Source organism: Aspergillus stella-maris, assembly GCF_047715825.1.
Source record: "Aspergillus stella-maris strain CBS 113639 unplaced genomic scaffold BDV14scaffold_7, whole genome shotgun sequence".
Classification (NCBI taxonomy): Eukaryota; Fungi; Ascomycota; class Eurotiomycetes; order Eurotiales; family Aspergillaceae; genus Aspergillus; species Aspergillus stella-maris.
The window spans coordinates 199,424-218,547 of record NW_027396801.1 but is presented as its reverse complement, the minus strand read 5'-3'; the positions used below and the strand labels follow the sequence as shown (position 1 = coordinate 218,547).

General features: G+C 49.6%; 7 protein-coding genes across 7 annotated transcripts; 4 read left to right on the top strand and 3 right to left on the bottom strand.

The window, feature by feature from the left end:
• Positions 1-1,000: 1,000 nt before the first annotated feature.
• Positions 1,001-3,289, top strand: pps1 (tyrosine/serine/threonine protein phosphatase PPS1; the record flags this gene model as incomplete). The annotated part of the gene is made up of 6 exons (XM_073772486.1): positions 1,001-1,754; positions 1,811-1,897; positions 1,947-2,831; positions 2,885-3,005; positions 3,058-3,114; positions 3,166-3,289. The coding sequence occupies 6 exons, from the start codon at positions 1,001-1,003 to the stop codon at positions 3,287-3,289; spliced, it is 2,028 nt and encodes a 675-aa protein (XP_073631744.1).
• Positions 3,290-4,569: 1,280 nt separating this feature from the next.
• BDV14DRAFT_196597 (ankyrin repeat-containing domain protein) lies at positions 4,570-6,990 on the bottom strand (the record flags this gene model as incomplete). The annotated part of the gene is made up of 2 exons (XM_073772485.1): positions 4,570-6,375; positions 6,436-6,990. 2 exons carry the CDS (start codon positions 6,988-6,990, stop codon positions 4,570-4,572), a joined length of 2,361 nt encoding a protein of 786 aa, XP_073631743.1.
• A 568-nt stretch (positions 6,991-7,558) lies between these two features.
• On the bottom strand, positions 7,559-10,022 carry BDV14DRAFT_196596 (major facilitator superfamily domain-containing protein; the record flags this gene model as incomplete). Its single annotated transcript, XM_073772484.1, has 12 exons — positions 7,559-7,722; positions 7,772-7,817; positions 7,892-7,931; positions 7,978-8,110; positions 8,169-8,444; positions 8,499-8,607; positions 8,663-9,131; positions 9,196-9,296; positions 9,362-9,423; positions 9,473-9,567; positions 9,621-9,754; positions 9,852-10,022. The coding sequence occupies 12 exons, from the start codon at positions 10,020-10,022 to the stop codon at positions 7,559-7,561; spliced, it is 1,800 nt and encodes a 599-aa protein (XP_073631742.1).
• A 2,249-nt stretch (positions 10,023-12,271) lies between these two features.
• BDV14DRAFT_196595 (uncharacterized protein) lies at positions 12,272-13,947 on the top strand (the record flags this gene model as incomplete). Its single annotated transcript, XM_073772483.1, has 6 exons — positions 12,272-12,552; positions 12,609-12,796; positions 12,847-13,148; positions 13,204-13,512; positions 13,578-13,709; positions 13,765-13,947. The coding sequence occupies 6 exons, from the start codon at positions 12,272-12,274 to the stop codon at positions 13,945-13,947; spliced, it is 1,395 nt and encodes a 464-aa protein (XP_073631741.1).
• Positions 13,948-14,173: 226 nt separating this feature from the next.
• Positions 14,174-15,768, top strand: BDV14DRAFT_166706 (tRNA(Phe) (4-demethylwyosine(37)-C(7)) aminocarboxypropyltransferase). The gene has a single exon (XM_073767536.1). The coding sequence runs from the start codon at positions 14,410-14,412 to the stop codon at positions 15,730-15,732; it is 1,323 nt and encodes a 440-aa protein (XP_073631740.1). The 5' UTR covers positions 14,174-14,409; the 3' UTR covers positions 15,733-15,768.
• Positions 15,769-16,678, bottom strand: BDV14DRAFT_166705 (nucleobindin SSP120). Its single transcript, XM_073767535.1, has 2 exons — positions 16,468-16,678; positions 15,769-16,399 (listed from the first exon to the last, which is right to left on the bottom strand). The coding sequence occupies exons 1-2, from the start codon at positions 16,583-16,585 to the stop codon at positions 15,915-15,917; spliced, it is 603 nt and encodes a 200-aa protein (XP_073631739.1). The 5' UTR covers positions 16,586-16,678; the 3' UTR covers positions 15,769-15,914.
• Positions 16,679-16,791: 113 nt separating this feature from the next.
• BDV14DRAFT_166704 (uncharacterized protein) lies at positions 16,792-19,072 on the top strand. The gene has a single exon (XM_073767534.1). It carries the CDS (start codon positions 16,930-16,932, stop codon positions 18,955-18,957), a length of 2,028 nt encoding a protein of 675 aa, XP_073631738.1. The 5' UTR covers positions 16,792-16,929; the 3' UTR covers positions 18,958-19,072.
• The last annotated feature ends 52 nt before the right edge of the window (positions 19,073-19,124 follow it).

Sequence of the window (19,124 nt, the reverse complement as noted above, 5' to 3'; positions counted from 1 at the left end):
GATATAGTGCGCATCTGGCAATCAGAGATGATGAGGCAGAAATAGTGGCCTATAGAGTGAGAGAATGACACCTCATCGTCTATCGCTGGCTAGGTCTCGCTTGCTGGCTGAGGGAGTTGGTGTTTGTGTGTAGAGTAGTGGTTTGCGAGTGGGCTGTGATGTAGTGTGATTGTGCATGGAAGTGGCATCAAAACCGGGATGGTGGAGACATGGGTGATACAGAGACGGAAGCCGAGCACGAGGAGGTAGATGATGGACGTTCGACAGGTTGATGGAGGGAGTATACAACAGAGGACAGAGTAGATGAGCTGTGGAGGAGTACGGGAGACTAACGGAGCCACTAACGCCCAGCCGGTTACCCCTCTCCACCCCCGTACTTCTCGTCTTCTCTTCTTATTTCTTCTGATTTCTCTCGCCTCCGGTCTGAAGCAGTCTTTCTGATCTGTACATATTTTGCTCCCTCGTTGCCTCGTCCCTGCTGTATTGTCACTTCCATTTTGTCTTTCCAATTGGGTTTGTTCCGCCCGCAGTCTTTCGCTGGATCATCTTATCGCTGTGGGGGTTTGGGTCTTCTACTATCTCAGAGTGGGTACGCCTGGTGCAAGTTGGACATCCACCTCCTCACTCTTCCCCCTCCAGCTCCCCTCACGTCTTGCCTGTATCTCACAACATTCACTTCTTACTCTGCTCTGCTGACTCTCTTGTTCGGGCATAGACTGTTTGGTATCGGAGCCTCATATAAGTAAGTGATCTCCCTTGACACGTGCGCGACCGTACGATGATCCTCCTCCATGGCGCGATCCACACCACTAACAAGAGCGGCCTCACCTTAGGTTAGGCGTTTCCCCAAGAATTTCAGTCGCCGGACTCACCCGCGATATTTCAAACTATGCGGCTTTGGCTTCGCATTCTGGACTAAAATCACCAAAACTTGGCCATTGACATTTATATCAACTAATCGACTCAACCCGACTCGAACTCGACTTATACTCCGACGGCCATGGCCACTGTTGTTGTGCAAGCTCAGCAGCCACTGCGTCACACCACCCCTCCGCCAGGCTCAAAGACCCCGGCCTTGAGTCTCAACAGAACCTCTTCACCTGTTCCCAATAAACATATACCTGTATGTCCTACAGGACCATCCCCCATCCCGTCACGGACTAGCTCGCCTGCACCCAAGGAAGATGCCAGTCTCCCGGCGTCATCGCCTCTCCACCCCCCCGATGCTTTCCCTAAGATATCAGACTCGCCTCCGCTATACTCGATAGAAATTGAGATTCTGGAAGCAGCTGTCAAGCACTGTTCTTCGCAACCGCTTCCAGATCCCAATTTGATGTTCCCTTGGCTGCATGGGTTGCATCCTGAGAATCAGCTTCAGGTTGGATTCTTTACAAATCGGCGACGCTCACTTCGTCGCACTCCGAAATGCTGGAGAGGCTTGACAATCGTCAAGGTCGGCGGGGACATGTCGTCTTCTAGGCTCAAGGGGGCTGTGACCCCCGATGCGATCCTTGCACCGTCTGGACTCGAGTTTCTCGCCGTTGACCCTCGGGAAGGGTTCTCGGTTCGCAACTTTCAGATCCAAACAGCAAAGGTAGCTCCGCTATCAGACGTGATTGTTTACGGCGAGGATGGGGCGACTGCAAAGCAGCTTCTCGAAGTTGCAAGCAGAATCACCGCCGCCCAACATCACTGGAGGTACAAGCACGACCATGATCAGACGTTGCCGTCCTACAATACATTCGTTGTCTCCTGTTAGTTGCTAACATCGTATGAAACGCATAGCGAGCCGTGAACTGAACGAATACAGGTCCATTCTCCGATATCGAACGAAGGGCGCCCAGCTTGGTAGCTGTTGATTCTTCTGGACATCTCACGAACCAGGTCGTGGATCTCTGTATGTATACTTCCGCTGCAAGTAAATTCACTCCTAACAGTTGGAACAGTCCAGTTAGAGCGGTACGAGATGTGCACTATGTCTCGCGCAACAGAGTTCTCGAACAACGTCTGGCAAGGTCCTACCCCAGACTATCTTCTGCAGGCGGGCGTGTCTGGAACACCATTGGCGGAATTATTTGACTTGATGATTGAAGCAAATGACCTGGCAGGGATTCCAGGCCCTCGATATCTTGCAAACCTCGCAAAACGTCTTGCGAGCGAGCCGCAACGGCTTGAGTTCCCCTCATCTGGCTCCCTAGTATCTCCATCCCCAGAGAGTAGGGATGTTGATGATCTCATCAATACACTCCGGTGGATGTACTATCTGGCCAACCCCGAGATCCCAGAGACGGATGCTGAAGGAGACATCCCCATGGATGAGCCTCCCAAGACCTCTCGAAAGATCCTAATTCACTGCCCAGATGGGTACACTGAAAGTTCGCTCTTGGTCATCGCTTACACAATGTTCGCTGAAGGCATTCCCGCAAGCGAAGCTTGGCTGCGACTCCACCGAGAAAAGAAGCGAAACTTCTTCGCTTACCCAACGGACGTTAAATTCTTACGAGATCTACAAGAACGGATCCTTCACGAGAGCCCCGCAAACCCAGCGAGCTACCGCGTAGCAGATCCGCACTGGTTCAGATACTGCGACGGCTCTCTCCCAAGCCGGATTTTACCATACATGTATCTTGGAAACCTATCTCACGCTAATAATCCCGAAATGCTCTGGGAGCTTGGTATTCGGCGTGTCCTCAGTATTGGCGAGGCTGTTTCTTGGAGTGATGACGATCTCGCAAGAATGGGTTCTGAGAATGTCATGCACATTACTAAAGTGCAGGACAACGGTATTGATCCTTTGACTCAGGAATTTGATCGCTGTCTTGAGTTTATTCGTGAGTTGCGCCGTTTATCACTTGCTTAGTATCTCAGTCACTGACTCGCGCAGGGAAAGGAAAAGCCGATGGCACGGCTACCTTGGTTCACTGTCGAGTTGGTGTTTCCCGCTCTGCAACTATATGTATCGCCGAGGTCATGGCGGCATTGAATCTCTCTTTCCCTCGGGCATAGTAAGTTCACGTTTAAGGATTTGCATTTCGAGCGTCTACTAACACTCCCCAGCTGCTATGTCCGTGCGAGGCGGCTTAATGTCATCATCCAGCCTCATCTTCGATTTGTGTATGCAATCCTCCTAACATTCTAAATGATGCTCAGACCTAACGAGTCTAGATATGAACTCCTAAAATGGGAAGAACTCCAACAAAAGAAAAACAAGCAGCCTCTGAAACGAGAACTCGAATGGGCTACAGTCGCCCGCGAAATCGCCCTAATGAACAAACCCTACTCGAGATAAGTAGACGCGAGAGTTCGTACCAAAGACGACCTCTCACACTTGAACTACTACAAGAGTAAACCCCTATATCAGAAACAGAAACGAGAATAACGAAACTCACCACCCTACACCTATACCTATACAACACTCACGCTGGAAACGACCGAATGCACGACTGATGAAACACCTTCTGACACATTACGACTTGACCTGACCTTGCTGGACTGGACTTGAACTTGAACTTGAACTTGATATTACTGGACCTGCACCTGGAACGAAACTGGAACGGACTGGACTCTCTGGAACGACTGGGACTGAATTTCTCTTGGCGCTAGACGGACTGGACTGGACTGGACTTGACTTTGACTTTGACCTTGATCTGATTTACACAAACTGAATTTGCCGCGTTCTTCACTACCCATGTACAATGACCTCTCAAGCACCGCAGATGGTCTCTTTTTGCTTTTGCTTTTGCTTCTTGCTTCTTGTTTCTGTTCTTCATCTTACGGACATGTCGTTTTATTTTAGGTACTTAGGGGCTCGTTCATTCTATTCTATTCTATTTGACTTTATTTGACTTCAAGTTGTTACTTGCTTCATTGGGGAAAGTTACTTTGGCTTGCAATTCCATTTCATGATCTCGACGGGGACGTTTCTTCAGTTCTTTGATATACCAGACGATATCATTTGCTCCGTACTGTCTCTTCCGAATTGGACTTTCATCTCACCTCTAACTGAACACCCGTCCTAATTCCGCTATCCCCATCTTTGCGTGGCTACCTACCACAAAATAGTCCTGCCAGATTGGCAGGTACGGAGCGGTCCCGTCCAAACTAGAAGAGGAAGGAACGACGGGATAGACGCCTGGTTGCCCGGGGGATAGCAGCGGACTCAACATGGAAGGGGCGACCCTTAGCTTGCATGCACCTGTGTAGGGTAGGTGCGGGCTTATAGGCATTTGCCCTCCAATAAAGAAAACTAGGTATAATATGATATCTCACGAAAGGGTATGATGGGGGGCTATTACGGAATGCTTTTGTGCTGAAAAAAGCCAAGGGTTACCGCTCTTGGGACATGGGGTTATATTGATAGAGGATAACATCATTATCCATATACATGCTTGTCAAAAGTCTTTCGAAGGCTTCGGGTGCTGAAATAAACATCAAAGAAACAAAAGTAGAAAGCAAGAGGCTAAAGTTAATGTCGAAATTATGCGACGGGTATCTTGTTAATTGATTATGTTCAAAAGATTGGCTTCAAGATGATCTTAAAAATGTCGAACTAGACCCGGAACTGAAGCTCTAAAAGCGTCTCAGTACGGTTGGTGATCTGTTTATATCCTGAAGCAAATTTTTCGTCTCTTGGTCCGGCTCCCAAGCCTTATCGTCCTTGGGGCTTTTTGGTCCTAGTGTGGCGCCTCTCTCACGAAGTATGCGGCAAACTAGAATGAGCTCCCGTCGAAGAGCGTGGTACAGAGGCGTTAGCCCGTTCGCGTCTTCGTGGTTGACATTGGCATCCGCATTCAATAGAGCATTGAACTTCTTCGACCACTCGAAGCGTTTGTCATTGTTGTACTCCTGGATCAACGTGCTGAGCGGCGTTTCGTGAGACCAAGTGCGGCATATGTCAATTGGCATTCGGGTCTTGAACTCCTCGATCAGCTCGGCCCCTCGTTGAGGTGCCCATGCAACTAAATGTAGACAAGTATACCCAGTGTCACTTCTTGCCAGATAATCGGCACCTTTTTCCAGCAAGAGCTTGACCATATCCAACTGGCCAGTTCTTGTTGCTTGCATTAGGGGTGTAAGGCCCCCGTTCGAGGGTGCATTGGGGTTCACGCCACTTTCCAAGAGACGCGTAACGATGTCGGTATTCGCTACCTTGATAGCACAGCTTAGCGGAGTGTCACCGCCTGAGTCTAGACTCTCTTTGTCCAGATCTGGTCGATGAAGCAGTAGCCCGTCCACAAATTGAGGGTTTGGATGGCGAATCGCATGTATCAGCAGCCTATCTGTCTTGGTCTTGTCGTTTGGCGCTTCGACGACCTGTTCGACATCGACATCCCAACCAAGAAAATATGCCAGCGTTCTCGGGTCCCTCTCTGTTATCATATTCAAGAGGGATGTGAGTACCACAGATGGCTTTCGATCCGATGCGGTTGTTGGAGGTGTAGGGTCAGGGCTTGGGTAGAGGACATCAACTCCGGGAGCATCCGCAGTATCCGTATGTGGTAGGGACAAAATAAGGTCAAGTTTTTTTTTCAACTTTCCTGCAGTTATTCGATCTTTTGTATCGACTTCGAGTGCCCCGAACAATAATTCGCTGAAGTATTCCAGCGCGTTATTGGGTAGTCGGGAGTCCACTCTGACATGCAGTTCCTTCAACCACCCCTCAACATGAGGGTTCAGGACTGGGGGGTCGCCGCGATGAAAAAAATCATGTCTGTGATACTTCGACTGATCATCGACTTCTTTGGCACGCCTCTCGTCTAGTTCTTCTAGTCCGCGCGCACCATCGAGGCCAAAGGCCAGAACACGGACCAAGATACAGCCCAGTGACCAAACATCACTCTTCCGCCCAAAACTTCCGGTAAGGATCTCCGGTGCTTGGTACATCCCCGCACCATTAATGGTAGACCGATACCGAAAAGTCCCTTTTGATGCATCCAGGGGGCGCGCCTCCTCCGCAGCAGTGATGATGGATATCCCGAAGTCCGAGATTATCCACTTGCCGACTTTTCCCAAGCTTGCGTCCTTGAAGGAGACCAGTATATTTGAGGGCTTAAGATCCATATGGCAAAATAGTAATTGCGGATCCATGTCCTGATGCAAAAACCTCAAAGCGCCAGCTAGGGCACGCGATTCTTCAATCAAGTCCCGGGGCGCAATCCCTTGGGATGAACCCTGAAGGAAACGCTCGAGATCGGTGTCAGCGCATTCGAAAAAGAGGTTAAACTCATTAGCGATCGTTATTGTCGTGAAAAACGGCATAATCCGGGAGTTTTGATCCTCTCTACCTAGTTTCTTTCTCAGTTTCTCGAGGTTTGCCTTCTCCTTTGTGAAATCATTGTGACTTTTGAAAGTCTTGCAGGCAATAACTTCTTCCTCCTGTACCATTGACACTTAGGAATGTATGCTCATTCAAATATAGAAAGAATCTTCTCTTACCTGATTAAGATCGCCGCCAGCTCGACGAAGATGCCGTGCCGCAACACATTGTCTGGTGACAGACCCATATGCCCCTTCTCCAATAATTCCGCACTCGACGAAGGGCAGCCTCCAACCCTCGCCAAGGACTCGATTTTCGCCTTGTTCTATATCAATTGGACAGAATCTATATCGGGTGTGGGAAAACTTTCTCCCCCATGCCGGTCCTAGGAACGCGTCGCTTTCTAGCCTCGATTTGCCATTGTCGGGAATCTTCCTGTCTCTTCGATGCCAATGATCTAGGAATATGCTTCGAAATCGACCCCAGTCATTCCAGCCGATGCAAACCAGTATTGAGAGTGTTTGTAAGAAGTGTTCTTTGATTCTGTGAATGTCTTCCGCACCAAAAGCTTTATAGTGCTGCCCGAACTCCTTAAGACGCTTATCGTACCAGATCTTCTCAAGGCTTCCACGGGGTATAAACTCCCCGAAATCCTCGCTTGTTCGCTCCATATTCTTTTCGAGATCACTCTGTATTGCTGGTATCTTGCTCTGTTTGGGGGTAAACAGCGCCATGTTGGTCGGGCGCTCGAGGGGGCGCTCGAGGCTAAAGGACCGGGGAAAAAGGGACAATCGGAACCGGTCGGTTATACAACAGTCTTGCAGATATAAAAGCGATGATATCAACACTAGATAATGAACGGATAATCTGAGAGGGAAGATGCATGGCGAAGGGTGGAGGGAGATTGAGAAGAGAGGAAGATGAAACTGCTGCCGACAACTCGAAGGGCACAGCTTACGATGAGGTCACGAGGCACATGCGCCTTCCTCCTTTGACTCAGGTAGGCAGCCCTCTCTGGGGCTTGGGCTGTTGTGATAGGCCAAGCAGCAGCTGGCTTGGTTCCTGTCTTCTTCGCTTACAGATTGCAGGACTACCATCGGTAGAGTGCTTATTTACGCTGAGAGAACGACCCAGAACCGCTAAGCGTCTCTATTTAACCAAAGATGTTGCTTAATTACTGATCCGTATCTAACTTATTCCTTGTTCTGTATTATCCAGGCAGCTGTGTCCTCAGAGCAGACAGCTTCCGGATTTTTCTCACTGCCGATACTCCTTATATCAGTAATAGACGAAAGTGCTGAGTTATACATCGTTATAATCCCTCGATGTGTCGTGATTCAAGGCCGTGTCCCCCGTTCCATTTACAATGGTGAATTCTAATTCATCCTGTCTGCCGCCTCTGTCGATCGGAATACACGGCAGGAAAGCAAGATGCGTCCGGACGTGGTCCGACATCTTGATATCAACTGCGATGATTATCAGCTTGGGTATCCTGGCGGGACTGTCAAATCATACAAACAGCGTTCATATCCTCGAGAGATCTCCGTCCAGTACTCGGCACCTTCGTATTTTAACATCAGCAAAGTGCCACTTCCAATGGGTACCTGCCGTGCGAAGCTTCAACAAATAACTTACAAAGAGGAAGACTAGCACAAAGGCTACCAAGTCGAGACCCCTACGAGCGTTAGATGGACAGCATTTGCTAGGGTATGGTGACTTACGCAAATATGTATAGAAGGCAGACATGACCTTGCACTTTCATCTTCTCAAACTCGTCGGTTATGGCTGGAACGAAATTGACGAGAAGTCCCAGACCGACGAAATTGACCATCACGCTGAAACTCATACCAACCTCTGGTTGGTTCGGGTTAGTGATCTTTCAAGTCAAGGCTAGATAATGTATGGGTCGTACCACGAAATGCCAAAGGGAACACTTCGGCGCTGAACGTGAATGGGACTGGCCCAGCCCCAATGCCGTAAAATGCTAGGTAGATAACGATGGTGAAAGTAGCGACAAGCCCAACTTTAGGAGATCCATCGTCTAAAAAGTAAAAGGAACCGATAGAGATAAGAGTGAAGAAGATACCCCCAAGAGACACAAGCAGCAATAGTCTGCGGCCTCTGTGGTAGTACCCATCGATAAACCAGTATGCTGGGATGGTGAATAAAAAATTCGCTAGCCCGAACCCTGGTAGCATATAATAAGCATGAGGACAGTAAACAGATAAGGTTGTAACCTTACCGAAATTTAACCACGCCACCTGTGTATCCCTTGGGTCTCTCCTTTCATCTGTGCCATTCTCGGTTGCATCTTCATAGAGTGACGACGAATAGAAGCTCAAAATGTTAACCTGCCATAATGAGTTACTAGATGTTGTCTCTCGCGTTAAGCTCACAGTGACTGACTCCACAGAGTTGTTGGGATGCCATTACAATAAAGGCCGCAATGCAGGCCCGTCGATTGCGCTTTATGGACCAAAGTTTCCAGACGCGTTTGGAAAAATTCAAGCGTGGAAGCTCAATCTCCTGATATACTTCCTCTTTCACCCAAGATTCTTGTTCGAGCCTCGACAGCTGTTGCTGCTGCACTCCTGCCAGCCTTTCTCCGGATACTTGAAGCCGCTTTTGTGACTCGTACTGCAATTGGCTATGAATGTAGTACAAGTCTCTGCATGCCTGGATATCACTCCCACGGAGATGGCGAAGACTGAGAAGTGCGTCACCGTATCGCTTTTTCCGAATGAGAAACCGTGGTGATTCCGGGCAAAGGCAGGCAATAACCATCATAACAATCGAGGGGATTGCGGCGGTGCCCAGAATGATCCTCCATTCCAGATCAACAATGAATACGCAGGCAAAACCGAGGAAGATCCCACTTTGTTTCAAATGTTTGTCAAACCAACTCGAGAGGCAAGTGTTTAATAAGGGTCAAAACTCACAAAGTGTCGAACAGTTGCCACATCATCAGAAGTCGTCCGCGTAAATGATCAATGGCCGCTTCAGCAGCAAATACGGGAGCAATAGAGGCTTTTGCGCCAACCTGGTGGGTAGTGCCGTATCTGATCAGATAATATCCTGCTTATAATATACACTGTCAAAACGTACCCCGATCCCGAGAAGAAGCCGGCAGACCAAAAGCTGCTGCCAGGTTGTACATCGACTCGTTCCTGTATCTACATTAGCTTGTCGACCTATTGAAGCTTCAGAAAATAATACCTAGCACAAATGCTGTACACAAAATGCCTGAAATCAAAAGCGCCGGTCGTCTTCCAAAGCGACCTTCTTGCAAAGGATCACTCAGCCAGGTCCCACTAGCAGCAAGTCAGTGCTGCCGTAATCCTACAAAGAGTAGGGAAGTGTGTACATGAGGCTCCCCGAAAGCCATGGCGCAGCATCAATCAGCCCAGCCAGAAGTTTCCTGTTGTCCCAATAGGACGGATCCTCGTCCGGTCTAAATTCATTTTGCCAGCCGGGCGAACTTGCGTTAATTGATGACTGCTGCCAGCCCCTATTCAAGTTTGTACGTATTAGATAAAGCACTGTAGTGATTCAATAGGCAATGTGCTCACTGGGTCATGGCAGCGCATGCGGTTACCAAGATGGTGACCTTGAGGTCCTTCGTTAGCTGGAATAGGCCACTTTTGCTCTCGGACTCAAGAGCAACTTTCTCGACTTCGGTTAAACCGGGAATCCCAGCGGTATTGAGCGGATCCCGTGCCAGTCGTGCCCCTCTGAGGAATACATCCAGATCGACAACGTCCTTCATTTTGTGCCCCACGACGCCATCGACATTTTGGCGGTGGTAGAACAATGTAGCATCCCTGACAACTTCGTCGGGCAGTCGCCTCTTTAAAGGATGCTCCTCTCTACTTCTTTTTCAAAAGTAAGAAACAATTTCGTTCATAGAAACTTCACGTGAACAACAAACTCCAGGGTAAAGACTGACTCACTCTGCAATCATGCGGCTCCCTGATGTACCCATGGTGCCTATACACTATGCGTTGGAGAGATAGATGCCGAGTTGCAGCAAGGGGTTGTTGAGCATCAAATGGAACTGAAGCAGGTCGCGCATGAGTACGGAAGTTTCTGTGGAGGTGCTTATAAGGCTTGGATGCGCCTTGAGATAATCTATAAGCACGGCCGCTGTCTTTTCTTTTAGTAAAAGTCTTCGCTGTCAACTCATTACAATCTTACACTGCGCCGCATGAAGCGGAGAAGGGGTTTCTGAAGCCCAGAGTCAGACAAGGCTGAACGAGAGCCTCGTCTCGCACGAGCCTTTGGCGGGGAAAGCGCTCGCGCCATGCTCAGTGAAGGTTGGGCGTTTCAGACGTTCGTATTCTAATATATGGATGGCACTGTCGGGGATCAGCATGGAAGGTAGTTAGGGTGTGTGAGGCTGTACGTTCGCCAACTCCGCATAGAGGGTTGTGAGCAGAAGCTCAGCTACCTCAAATGTAAGGTACCGGAACGTCCGCTGACTAGACCAGCGTTTCTTTGCCACTTATCGGTTTCTTTGCTTTTGCATGTGGAAGCTGCGATTGCAAATTTGACTAGAGCAATTCAAACGCCCAAAAATGGTGTGGTTGCCCCTGCCAAAGGGATGGTATACCGTCACTGCAGGGGTATAGGAGGGTAAGGATGTTTGATGTTGCTTCGCTAACCCATTGAAGTGAATGGCGCCTGAAGCCCCGGGATCGACTCGAGACGGCTTGCCCAGAGAGGCAAAAGCGGACAGTTGGAGGTGGAAACTCGCCAGGGTGGAAATGAAAGAAGTCGGAAAAAGCAAACTTACTTGCTACCACCGTCCTCAGCATTTCACGCGTTCAGAAGTCATCATACCTCTCGAATGCAGGTGACAATTCTAGCCCTGATTGATGTGATGGCGGTATTGTCAGTCGCATACCTATCTTGAATGCATCTGCTCCCGCCATATACTTCAATCATCCCTGAGAAACATGTTGGAGTTCTCCGCAAGGCAGAAAGGAGGTCGGGATCATCGACGAATCCATCATGCATTCCCCTCCTTAACGAGCAGGGATTCCACCAATCGTCGGCCTAGTCGGATACGGCTATGCAGACAAATGAACATGGAAAACTCAGATTGGCTCGAACGAGTGCTCCTATCCCACGGGGTCGAGTGGCCACCGAAGGGATCTGATTCATCTTCTCCGCGTCGGTTACCATGCAGTTCGACTGGACAACACATAGTTCCCAGCCTTTCGACAACCCACCTTCAACCACGTCAACTGGTAGCAGGAGGCTCTGCTCGGTGTCCAAGAATACAAAATCGAGGTCTCCCAATTGCCGTCGGTATATTACTTGCGTAGTCACTATTCTCCCGCCAGGAGTGTTTGTATCTCTCCGCTTCACTGCCTCGATGATCCAGCCACCCTGCAAAAATGAGCCCACCGTTTCGTAACATCATCAGCTCCAACCTAACTCAATATATCGCCTTGCGAGACCTGGAAATGCGTTTGAATTTCATATTTCAAAGACGTATAGATGTTCGTGTAAGGAGGCCCTCAGAGGTGGAAAGGTTCTGTCTGTACTGCTGATGCTGACACGCTCCGGTAGATCCAGGGCGAAAGGTACATCTTCGATGCCCCGCGAGAAGTACAATTGGTTGGTACCCTTACGCTGATGGTAAATCAGCTTGTTAACAAAGTCTGTGTAGCACGAGATTTCGTAAGTACAGCCCGAGGGTGTTTGTTATCCTGGAAGAGAACGAACGGGGGACGAAGTAAGTTAACGCACTGGGGCGTAGCGATCTTCGCCGGTCAGACCGAGTCAACTGATGCCAGCCAATGGCCTTAATTCCGCGTGTCTTTTCAAGGTCTGATGCTCCTGGGGTGGCTGAGTGGTAAGAGGCGATGTCTCAAAGCCTGGCATGTCGGGCGTCGGAGTCTGCCTCAACACGGAAGGCAATTATATCTGATAATCTTGGAGAATAGTAAATGATTATAAAATGTCAAGAAGTGACTGAAAAGCGCGTCTTTCATTGTAGAAGCGTCAATGATGTCGTCTCCGAAGAGTCCCATTAGTCTGAGAAAGCTCACGTACAGGAGCGCAACACTGCAGTCGACACCCACGGACGCCCCGATCCCGGACACTCCTTCCCGCAGTCACTACAAGGCAATTCGCCCACTTCTCTCGACTTCGGCCTTTGTTTCAGAGTCCAAGCTCTCTGACATCCGGCTCTATGACAAGGTTCCGCAGTCTAAGCCTCAAACTTTCTCCAGCAGCGACGATTTCGAGGCCCATCTCACCGTAACACCCAAGCCGCACACGCGAGTTGTGTACGTTTTTCTCATACTCAGACTTTTTTTTCCGCTGGTCACTCATCATTATGCAGTTCAATATGTTGCCAAAGCTCCATGGACCCGCTCGGTATCACGGAATCGGCCATGCAAAAACTGACGGACTTGTACGAAATTGACAATTCGTTTATCGACCATGCTGTTTTGTTCGGAGACAAACCACGCACATCTGACGCCGGCCATGGAGAAATGACAGTGAAGGAGCGCGCAGATGGATCCTTTGGTGAGTTTTCCAGACACTCTCTTCGGGCTCCTCTCGCTTACAACTGCAAGATATGCACTATCGCTTCACCTATACAGACAGTTATAGACTCAATGTCGAAGGCCCAACCAAATTCACAGATCGACAGGTTTGTGTTTTCCACAGACACAATCCACCAGATGCAGGGAATCTCTGGATCTTTCTCCATGCGCGACCGAAAACGGATCTTCAGATAAAGCTCGAGCAGACCCTTGCAAAAAAATCTGAGAACGGGACTTCAGACTGGGCTTCGTTGCACCTACTCGTCTTTGCCACCTACATTGGGAAGTGGAGGTGGTGCCTGCGGAACTTTGGTGAGCAGATTGAGGCAGCAGTAAGACTCAATGTTCATCCAGCTATGCTGCTTTTTATCTGATCACGTATTTCAGGCCGACGTCGCCCTCACGATGGACCTGTCCGACCTTGAGGTCGTCAGCGACAACAAAAATCTTGGCTCATTGCTACATCCACAGTATCTTGTTAACAGAATCATGTCATTCTCGTCACAAATTGGAGTCACTCTAGCCACTGTCCGCAAAATGGCCGAGATGAACGGCCTATTTCTTTCTCGAGGGTTGACAACGGACGCGGAGTACCGACGGCTTGCTGACACGACGGACTATTATACCTCAAGCCTAGAAGGCTATATAAAGAGCGTCGGGGCCTTGGAAAAGAAAGTTCAAGGATTCTCAAATCTTGTACGTTGTTGATCATTCCTGTTCATCGACGACCATCATCAGACTAACGGGTTCCCTGGTGAAAGCTGGCCACCAATTTGACATTGTATAACCAAGCTCGGATGCTCCAACTTGCGGATGCATCTGTCGAAGATAATGCCAATGTCTTTGTCGTTACAGTAGTGACGTTGTTCTACCTGCCTGCGAGCTTTGTTTCTGTGGGTTCTTCATGACAGCAACCTATACAGTCGAGTTTGCTAACCACGTCAATAGACATTCCTCGGGATGAATTTCTTCGACTTCAATAGTCCTCATGATGGAGAATTTGCAACTTCGAAGAAGATTTGGATCTTCTTCGTCGCCGCAGGACCACTGACGTGCCTCACCGTGGGATTCTGGTATCTTCTCACTAAGCAACGTGAGCGGACAAGGAAACGAGCCAGGCCGGCATCCTAAATGCGTTCCGCTTGAGTTCTCCCCTCTCTCCTTTCGTTATTGAAGCTGTTTTGTTCTGTTGGTGATTACCCACCTTGCGACTGTTTATAGATTGTCGTTCTTTTAAAGTTCTCCACTGTTTGGTTTAACTTAACTTAACTTAGGGATGGAGCGTTTTAGCCTGAGGCAACAATAGATCCTAATAGACAGATCATGTGACATTATTTTCAGCCATATCACTGGGATAGCCGAACACCACTTCATGTATACTTCCAATTGTTATATACTTCTGATATACAATAATACGTCTGTATCAGAGTCCTGCTAGCTGGCTCATTAGAGTCGTGCTATACCTCTCGTTGCAAATCATTTTCCAATCTCCAAATGCACATCCTCCACACATTGCACAACATATACTCGTGATGAGTCCAGCTCGAGACAGCTCTGAGCAATTACACCCTCAACAGCCGAACAGTACAGACCATGGCCGAACTCCCCTTCCCAGACGACAATTCCACAACAAAGCACCAAACCAACAACTCTCGCCCCAAACGTCCCCAAAAGCAACCCAGCAACCCCCTCCAAAAAGGCATATCTGAGTACATAGCCACCCTCGCTAAATCTCTCTTGACACAACATGGCACATCACCGTCAGAGCTGATCTCCTCTCTTCCAAAACGCTACACGATCTACGAGCCGATGCTCCTCCTTCCACTGAATGCCTTCACGCACCCTCCACCATGGGGCGCACTCTACGAAAGCCTAGACAATGGCCAGCGCAATGCTCTCTATGCCTCTATTGCAAAAGCCTTCTCGTGCTTCGGCGTAACGCACATTGCAATGAATGCGCCGATAGTACTTACAGATACCCAAGGCCACGAAAACAGGATGCGTAGTCCTGCTGGACTCATCCCGCTATATGGCGACTTTGGATCGGGGGTCCGCAGTAGCGGGAGTCTAGAAGATGAGCAGCCTTCTAACGAAGACTACGCAAAGGCCTTCTGGGTTCGAACCGTTCAAAACCACGGGATCGTGCAGATGTGGGCGCCGCTTTATACCATGTTCTCGAGGGGGAATATTACTGAGAAGGCGCGGATCTTGGGGCACGGGGTGGTATTTGAGGGGCTTGATGAGGGGTCTCTTGGCTCTGGAGTGAGCCTGAATGATGTTGCGGTTGTTGATATGTATGCGGGGATCGGGTACTTTGTGTTCTCGTACCTGAAGCGCGGGGTGAAGAGGGTTTGGGGGTGGGAGATAAACGGGTGGTCTGTTGAGGGGTTAAGGAGGGGGTGTGTTGAGAATGGATGGAGGTGTAGGGTTATTCGGGTCCAGAACGACGGTTCTCTGAGCATGCCGATATCTGAGTTAGTTGAGAACTTGCGTGATGAGGATCGGGTGGTTATTTTTCACGGTGACAATGGGTTTGCGGCGCGCGTTATGGGGGAACTTAGGGCTGTTATGCAGGGTCGACAAGCTTGGACCAGTATCAGGCACGTTAACTTGGGTCTCTTGCCTACTTCTGAGGGAGCTTGGGATGATGCCTGTAGGATTGTTGACAAGGACAAGGGTGGATGGATCCACGTGCATGAGAATGTCGATGTTCAACAAATTGAAGTGAAAGGAGGTGATATTGTGGCTAGCTTGGGGAGAACCTGGGCTGAATATGCCTCTGTGCCTGCAGATATGAAGACCCATATCGAATGTCGACATGTTGAGCAGGTCAAGACTTATGCTCCAGGGGTGATGCACTGTGTATACGACGTCAAACTGTCGTACAACCAGGAATCAGAAAGCAATCCATTTTGAACGAGACAAGCTTGCACGTGCCTTGTGAACCATCGTAAACTTGCGAGCATCCCTAATCTGAGTGGTCATTAGAAGGGTATCTATCATGATATATCCTCGAAGTGTAAGTGACATCCAACGTAATTCAACACACATGCACATGCACATATACATAAAACTACAAGTAACCTTGATCCCCATCACTAAATACCCTTACGGAACTTAGCCGGAATATTGGCCGCCACAATTGCCATCCGTTCAAGCTGATCCAGCTTATCCTGAGCATCATCCTCCTCATCATGGCGCTTGAAGTGCTCAATGTCCTCGGGATGCGTGAGCTCCTCCTCCGTCGCATCCTCCCCATGGTACATCTCAAAGTGATGAATCTCGTACTCATACTCGATATCGCCGTGGTGGCCAGGCCCAAATCCAAAGTCCGGCAATTGTACGCCCTCCGAGATCAAATGCATCCAGGTGTCGCGGGTGATGAAGCCCGTGTTGGCCGGGTCGAAGAGCGTAAAGACCTCACGGAGGGCTTCTGTTTTGCGCTCCTCTGTTAGAGCGGCGTTCGACTCATCGTCCATGCCGTATGTCTTGCGGACTTCCTCGGGTGTCCAGGCACCGGAGGAGTCGTAGTCGTGGAGTGTGAAGAATGAGCCGGCGTCGAAGCTGTCGATGTGGTGTTCCTCTGTGATGCACGACTAATGTTAGCACCGGACGTTGGTCATGCTTCCTGCAGGGTACTCGGAGTCCCACCTTGCATGTGCCGAGTCGCCCAATCTGCATTGGGGTCTACGGGGGTGGAATGCGACCCGTGGGCATTGACAAAGCTGCCACTCAGGGCGAATAGAGCGGCGGTAAGCGTGACCAGCATCTTGTAGGTTGAGAAAACAGCTTAGCTATCCGGAGCTAAAGCTGCGAAACAGAATTGAATCGAGATGAAAGGAATTGAAGAGCTCCAGCAGTTGCCCCAGAGTTGAGTTGGGGGAGCCCCGGAGTAGATACGTAGCTGTTCATGCGTTTGCATTGTTTGCCCCGTCCCCAACTTTTTCGGAGATGGGCCTTTTCACGGTGCATCATCATACCACCAGTCCACCTGCCTCAATTACGCCGCTCGACGTTTGACGCATTGGAATTTACATTGATACGCCCACAGCCGCCGGTTCTCTGAAAATTCCGTGATAATCCATAGCCCCAAGGGGCCGAAATGCCTTGATCATGCACCGCGTGTTGACCCGCGGTGCAACCGCAACGCCGGCTTCGCATTGTATTGCGTGTTTCAAAGCTGCGACAGAAGGGATAGCGACTCGGACAGTCTCGACAGCAAGTACGCGAAGCCTTTACACCGGAAATTCTGTGACGGCACTCTATGCTAGCATATTCACCGCGGCGGCCCTGACAGATGCGCGGGCGAAGGGCAAACGCCGCCAAGAGTGGACGGATAAGATCGCAGCTGTCAAACAGGAGGTTAACGACCTAATCGACGAAGAACAGCGCATCTTAGGTATTCTGTCCTCACGGCGGACGGCGCACTCTTTACGGCGACCAGTTCAGACCAGATCATACCACACACTGCCGAGACCAACGCGCCGAAATGTTCAATTGTCGAATTTACAACCCACATGCAGACTATCTCATACCTCAAGTGGTGGTGATTCTGTGGGTGAAAATACTGCTGTAGGTGGGATAGAGAATGAAGATCTTATGAGAGAGTTGGAGTCGGAAACATTGGCTCCCCTAGAAGGAGACGGGGATAAATTCGACATGGCGGTAGACGTGGAGGAGCTTCCAGAGTGGCTACGCTCTGACCTGTATCGCGCGAAGGCAATCAAGAAGCTCGCTTTGAGACAGCTTGCGATCAGATTCTTACTACGCCAGGCGATTGCCCACGACTACCTTGGCGTTCTGAAAAACTATGGTTCCGACGGCGAAGTCCCGCAGCTTGACTTGGCAGGTCTTTTGTTCGAGCTGAATGCTATTCGGCGCCGACTACGACAGATCAAGGCCAACCCACATGCCAATATTGATGATTTATTGAAAGACCTCCGTGTTCGTCGGTTAGAAGATGTCGTCGAGGGCAACGAATTGCTCAATGAAAACGTCCGTACAGATACGACTCTGTATCTTCGCGGCGAAATGCCTCTCGAGGAACTCCTTTTGCGCCTGTCAAGTCATCTCCTTCAGGTTCGAGACCCGGATCAGTCGTTTGCCTTCACGAGAATGCTCGTAGCGTTCACCAAAACTCGACAGAATGACCTGGCTGAACTGGTCGTCAAGTCGATACTTCCTTACAAATTCCAACTCAATCTTGCCCTTATAATCACGATCCTTAACTTCTTCCGCAAAAGCAAAGATCTTAAAGGTTTCGATCTCTTCCTGGAGATGCTGGAAGGGAATGGCTATCCAATCGACATGGGTAACCTAGGCTACTTCAGCAAGAAAATCGTCAACGGCATCGCGATCTCGGTTCCTTCCGTAGAGGGCACAAATGCCATCCTTTACGATACTCTCATCAAAGCCTGTCTCCGCTTTGACCAGCCTGCCAGAGCAGACGCCTATCTGTTAGCGGCAAGATCTGTTGGAGTTGCAGACGGCTTCGCCGTCCTCATGACTTACATCGATTTCTACGCAATCCGCCGGGACCAAGAAAAGGCCCTGCAAATTCTGCAAAGGTCTCTAGCCTGGATGGCCTCAACACCCTTGCACCCAAATGACTTGGTCGCAAGGCTTATCGCAAAATTGATCAGGTTGACCGATGAATGCTCTATACCGAAACTATCACAGGCCCTCATCAACGCCGCAATTGAAGTCGGTTTCAACCCGGACTTTGCAAAGCGTCAACTGGATGTCAAATACAACCTTGATCCTGAATATCAGCGGTGGTGGCGGGCGGCTGCGCAGAAACCAGCGGCTGACGCCGAGACGATGGGCGACCCATACTATGAATTCGTTAAAAGAGCCAGAAAATCCATCAAGCCTTACTTGAAGTCACAAGGGGAGAGCTCTGAGCACCGCAGGATCAAGAAGTTTGGCTTACACTCTACCCAGCTACTGGACTCTTCCATCTACTGGAGACCCGAACTCGACCTCCAGCCTACGGGGACTGCCCAACAAACTGAGATCGCGGCCCTCAAGACCGAAGTCGCGCAGTTGAAAGAGCTCGTCATGCACCTATACCAACCTACGACTTCATCACCAGCCCCTACTCAGGCCTCGGAAAGCGGAGGTGAACAGGCGAGCGAGTAAAGCTTCATGACGGGACGGAACTCTTCTAATCTACCCTTGTACAACCAGCCATCTTGGCTATCTGATGTATATAACCTGTACCATATAACGACCTGAATAGACTTTATAGATCAGTCTGCTCAATGCATTGGGCACGTATCTCAAACTCAAGATCGGAAGGTGCGATG

What these genes read in the sequence shown, in the direction of transcription:
- BDV14DRAFT_166706 (XM_073767536.1), top strand. Translation starts at nt 14,410, where the DNA reads ATGGCCGAACTCCCCTTCCCAGACGACAATTCCACAACAAAGCACCAA.
- BDV14DRAFT_166705 (XM_073767535.1), bottom strand. Translation starts at nt 16,585, where the DNA reads ATGCTGGTCACGCTTACCGCCGCTCTATTCGCCCTGAGTGGCAGCTTT. An exon ending in GGCGACTCGGCACATGCAAG is followed by an intron (nt 16,400 to 16,467) that starts GTGGGACTCCGA and finishes CGTGCATCACAG; the next exon opens with AGGAACACCACATCGACAGC.
- BDV14DRAFT_166704 (XM_073767534.1), top strand. Translation starts at nt 16,930, where the DNA reads ATGCACCGCGTGTTGACCCGCGGTGCAACCGCAACGCCGGCTTCGCAT.